At 58.6% G+C, this 4,971-nt stretch overlaps 1 protein-coding gene across 1 annotated transcript; it reads left to right on the plus strand.

Moving 5' to 3' along the window:
* The first annotated feature begins 1,496 nt into the window (after nucleotides 1-1,496).
* Nucleotides 1,497-3,488, plus strand: LOC119283612 (zinc transporter 5-like). The gene is made up of 3 exons (XM_037563086.1): nucleotides 1,497-2,641; nucleotides 2,767-2,916; nucleotides 3,009-3,488. Exons 1-3 carry the CDS (start codon nucleotides 2,042-2,044, stop codon nucleotides 3,312-3,314), a joined length of 1,056 nt encoding a protein of 351 aa, XP_037418983.1. The 5' UTR covers nucleotides 1,497-2,041; the 3' UTR covers nucleotides 3,315-3,488.
* Nucleotides 3,489-4,971: the final 1,483 nt, after the last annotated feature.

Here is a 4,971-nt window from a genome sequence, read left to right on the forward strand (position 1 = left end):
ATGGTGAGGTTTTTTTTGGTTGCTTGCTAGTAAAAATGTATACATGTATAGTAGATCAAACTATCAAACTACATGGGGGTCTGGTCTTCCCTTCTTAGGGCATTTTGAACGCTGACCCTCAAATTGCCCACAAATGTCCGGACCGCGCGATTTAGACGTGTTCTGCCGTCCAACACGGTCATGTATCGATCCGCTGGGCCGTCCGCACACACTTCTTTCCGCAAAACCGGAGACAAGGGGGTGGGGGGTCCGGGCGTTCCGACCGCTATCACGTCCGCTTGTGACTACCCTGGCCCACTCAAAAATCCCCCTGCCTCTGCCGCGTTTTCCATCGAACGCCTGTGCCGCTTATCACGTCACATTCATGTCGCCCCAGAGCATGCAGCGGTCGATATTGATGCCTGCGATTTGACCAGACGGGAGGGCGACGCTGACTAACGCGACTTCTCAGGCGTCGCCGCCAGGGCTCCGCTGGCTTCGCCGGCACCGTCGGCAGTGGCCAAAGCAACCCTCCGCACCACGCAACAGGAGGCGAAGCGGCTCCTCCGCGAGATGCAGCCATCCGTCGGACAAGGCTATTGTGGCCCTTCGGCGCCCTTCCACCGCCGGAGGGACAACAACGACGGGGACGACACGGATGGCGACCGTGGTGCAGCAGGACAGGGCGTTCACGTGTATAAGGTGGTCGTCCGGTATAGGGTTTAGTTTTTTTAGTTAAACAATCAAAATACCATCTGTCTTATGTAAAATATATTTGAATTGTAGTGAAATCCACATTGTTTGCTTGAATTTCGTCTGGTTCAGTTAAACTATGTTCGAAATTTACGCGCGTAGCGTCCGATGGCCGGCTCCAACATCCATGTCCACAGATAGATGCCGGAGGGAATTTGTGGATCAGTGTTAGATATGCCCTTATCCGTTCATTCAGTATACACCATGGCAACGATCAAAAGTTATACACAACGAAGCCGTCTCACGTGCGCGTGCGCGGGCGCAGTCAGGGTCACGAATCGACAAATGAAAATGAAAAGATTGACTGCTAAAAGAGACGAACATATGAGAAAATCGGCAGATGATGTCATGGGCCCTTCATGTGGCTACACGTTACCGAAAACGTCGGGGCCAGCGGTGCCCTCACCCCCCTTCTCCGCGACCAGAAGAGAAGAAGACCCTGTCTTGTTTTCTCCACGGTGTCGACACTATAACAACATGCCAACTTTTTCCTCACCCTGCACGCGACCACCGCCGAAACCGACCTTTTGCTGTAGCTGTTATAGTATTATTATTACTGTAGCTTGGTTTATATTTCTTTTGGCCCGTGCGCCTACTGCTTAGAGGTACTAGTAACATAGAGTAGTACTAACATAGAGTAGTAGTATGGACATATTACTGCTCTATGTGTGGTTAGTCTAATTAACTTTAGATGGTTATGGTTAGTTGTTGTCCGGTCAAAAACAACACATCAAGATGCTCATAAGTAGCTGTAAATTTTATCAAAAAAAAAAGGAGATATGAACCTAGAGCATGTGAGCTGTCTGATTAACCATGGTTATGGTTAGTCGTTGTCCCGTCGAAAACAACACACCAAGATGCTCATAAGTAGCTGTAAATTTTACATAGTATGTGAGCTGTCTGATTAACTCTTGGTTATGGCAATGGTTAGTCCTTGTCCCGTCGAAAACAACACGCATTAACAAGACCATAAGTAGCTGTAAAAAACACTAAATAAAGCATTAGTGGTAGTTATATTGGGCCAAATGGAGGCATCAATTCGGCCGCGCGAGGTAGTAGCAAACAAACGTCCAAACCGAACGATGAATGCCCTTCGCGTGCATCGAGGCGCGCTCGGCATAGTGAGCACACCCATCTCATCTGGGAGCCGCCGCTCAAGCTCCCCCCAGGCTCAAATGGCGGCCCTCCTACCCCTACAAGAACCCTCCCAGCAAAGAACGCGTGCGCCAGCCAACCTCTGCCGCACTCGCGCTCCCACTCGCACACCGCCGCCGAGTGAACTTTGATCTTGCATAGCGTAGCGTAGCCGATGGGCTCGCGCGCGATCGCCGTGCTCTGCCTCGTGGCCGTCCTGGTCGCGCCCGCGCTCGCCGTGCCGGGAGGCGGCGGCGACGACGGCTGCGAGGCCGAGTCGGCCGGGCGCGACAAGGCCCAGGCGCTGCGGCTCAAGATCATCGCCATCTTCTGCATCCTCGCGGGGAGCGCGGTCGGGGCGGGCCTGCCGTCCCTGGGGCGCCGGTTCCCCGCGCTCCGGCCGGAGACGGACCTCTTCCTCGCCGTCAAGGCCTTTGCGGGCGGCGTCATCCTCGCCACCGGGATGGTGCACATCCTGCCGGCGGCCTTCGAGGCGCTGCGGTCCCCGTGCCTCGTGGGCGGGCCGTGGAAGCGCTTCCCGTTCGCCGGGCTGGTCGCCATGCTCGCCGCGGTCGGCACGCTCATCGTGGACACCGTCGCCACGGGGTACTTCCACCGGACGAACGCCAAGCGGGCCGCCGCCGTCACCGACGAGCCGGCGCATGACGACCCGGAATCCGCCCCCGACGGGCACCACGGGCACGCGCACGGCATGTCGATGCTCGCCTCCCCGGACAACGGCGACGAGCTCGTGCGCCACCGCGTCATCTCGCAGGTCAGCACGGTTCCTTCAATCATCAAATATCGAACAGATAGAAACAAAACAGAGCGTTGCAATCGAGTCGGGTGTCGCATCGTGTCTGATTGATTGGCTGGTGGTCCTTTGTTGCGATTGCGAAGGTGCTGGAGCTGGGCGTGGTTGTCCACTCGCTGATCATCGGCATGTCGCTGGGCGCCTCCGACTTCCCGAGCACGGTGCGGCCGCTGGTGCCGGCGTTGACGTTCCACCAGCTCTTCGAGGGCATCGGCCTCGGAGGCTGCATCGTCCAGGTGAGCAGAGCAGAGCACACCACAGTTTCTTTCTCCACGTGCCTGAAAATTTACCACTGAAAGTAACCGTGCACTTCTCTGTTTCACGGCAGGCCAAGTTCCGGCTCAAGTCGGTGGTGGCGATGGGGCTGCTCTTCTCGCTGACGACGCCGGCGGGGATCGGCGTGGGCATCGCGATATCCTCGGTGTACGACGAGAGCAGCCCGACGGCGCTGGTGGTGCAGGGGCTGCTGGAGGCGGCCGCGGCGGGGATCCTGGTGTACATGGCGCTGGTGGACATCCTGGCCGAGGACTTCAGCAAGCCCAGGGTGCAGAGCAGGGCGCGGCTGCAGCTCGCGCTCAACGTCTCGCTGCTGCTCGGGGCCGGCCTCATGTCGCTGCTCGCGGTCTGGGCCTGACCCGACCGCTCACGAAAGATGATCACCTTCTGGACTGAACTGTTTAGGGGGCTGACCTTGGTAGGCAATCAGTAGTAGGTCTGTTAGACTGTATTTACATGTGTATATTGTAACGTTGTATACCACCTCATTATATATATATGTGATAGGCCACCTCTAGAGGGTTGTGCCGGTTCCCCCCAAAGCCTATTGTCTTACATGGTATCACGCTAGGTTACGTCCGCTTCCGCCTAAAAACCCTAAACCGCCGCCGCCGCCGCCGCCGCGCCCGCCGCCGCCGTCGCCCGACTGCTATGACGTCCGCCGCTGCGTCCGGCTCCACCGCCACCGGTTTTCTGCCGGCCTCCCTCGCGGCACTTCTCTCGAGGCTGCTGGATGCCGCCTCCCTTCAGGCGCCGATCGGGACACGGAGCGTCGGCTCCCTCTTCGCGCTCCCGCCGGCTGCTACTTCGCCCGGGCAGGCGCTTGTGGCCCACACCACCGCCGCCCCGTCAACCGCGGCTGTCGCGCCCTCGGCCACTACGCCGCTGGTGGCGGAGGACGTCACGCTGGCAGGCTTCGCGGCGTCAACCGCGGCCATCGCGCCCTCTGTCACCGCGCCGGCTGCCCCTCCGACTGTCTCCACGGTGTTCTCACCTCAGCCAGTCTCCTCGATGGGATCGCAGCCGCCGCCGCCGTTTCACTTCGGCCATCTCATCACCATCAAGTTGTCGTCGGACAATTACATCTTCTGGCGCGCGCAGGTTCTTCCGCTTCTTGGGAGTCACTACCTGCTTGGCTATGTCGACGGCTCTCTCCCTTGCCCTCCTGCGCTGGTTGACAGCGTGCATGGTCCGGTCTATAATCCGGCTCACCGTGTCTGGACAGGGCAGGATCAGGCGAACCTCTCCTCCATCCAGGGGTCGCTCTCTCCGGCCGTTGCTGGGCTTGTTGTCTTCGCCAAGACGTCCCACGAGGCATGGACTATTCTTGAGCGCTCGTTTGCGGCACAGTCGCAGGCTCGTGTATCTGGGCTCCGTCGCCAACTTGGGGAGTGTCAGAAGCTTGACTCCACCGCCACTGAGTTCTACAACAAAGTCAAGAGTCTCGCCGACACGCTGGCCTCCATTGGACAGCCCCTCACCGACTCCGAGTTCAACTCATTTATCGTCAATGGTCTTGATGAGGAGTATGACGCCCTAGTCGAGATCATCAATGAGAGGGGCAACTCCACGCCCATGCCAGCACACGAGGTCTTTTCACGCCTCCTGCTTACTGAGCAACGAGTCGAGACGCGCCGATCCAGGGGCAACGACGCCCTCTCGGCAAACGCCGCCACCAAGGGTGGTCGCTCCTCTGCTTCATCCAGGGCTCCTTCGGGGCAGTCACCACCACCCGCCTCGGCCCCTCCTCCTACTGCGACGCTACCGGGGGCTGGCGGTCCACGTGTGTGCCAGCTTTGTGGTCGCAATGGGCACTGGGCCTCGAAGTGTCACAAGCGCTTCCAGCGGGGTTTTCTTGGTCTTGGCAATGACGAGAAGGATACACGCAACTTTGCTCATCAGGTCGCCATGGCTGATCGTCCACCGCCGCAGAAGCCACAGGGACACACTCAGTCCTACTCCATTGATCCCACTGGTACATGGACTCTGGGACGACAGAGCACCTGACCAGTGAG

The sequence above is a fragment of the Triticum dicoccoides genome, chromosome 1A (assembly GCF_002162155.2).
Source record: "Triticum dicoccoides isolate Atlit2015 ecotype Zavitan chromosome 1A, WEW_v2.0, whole genome shotgun sequence".
NCBI classification, from domain to species: Eukaryota; Viridiplantae; Streptophyta; class Magnoliopsida; order Poales; family Poaceae; genus Triticum; species Triticum dicoccoides.

Bases quoted from the DNA above. Each gene is read 5' to 3' on its own strand.
- LOC119283612 (XM_037563086.1), top strand. From the start codon at position 2,042: ATGGGCTCGCGCGCGATCGCCGTGCTCTGCCTCGTGGCCGTCCTGGTC. The intron at 2,642-2,766 runs GTCAGCACGGTT...GCGATTGCGAAG, and splicing joins GCCACCGCGTCATCTCGCAG to GTGCTGGAGCTGGGCGTGGT. The intron at 2,917-3,008 runs GTGAGCAGAGCA...GTTTCACGGCAG, and splicing joins TCGGAGGCTGCATCGTCCAG to GCCAAGTTCCGGCTCAAGTC.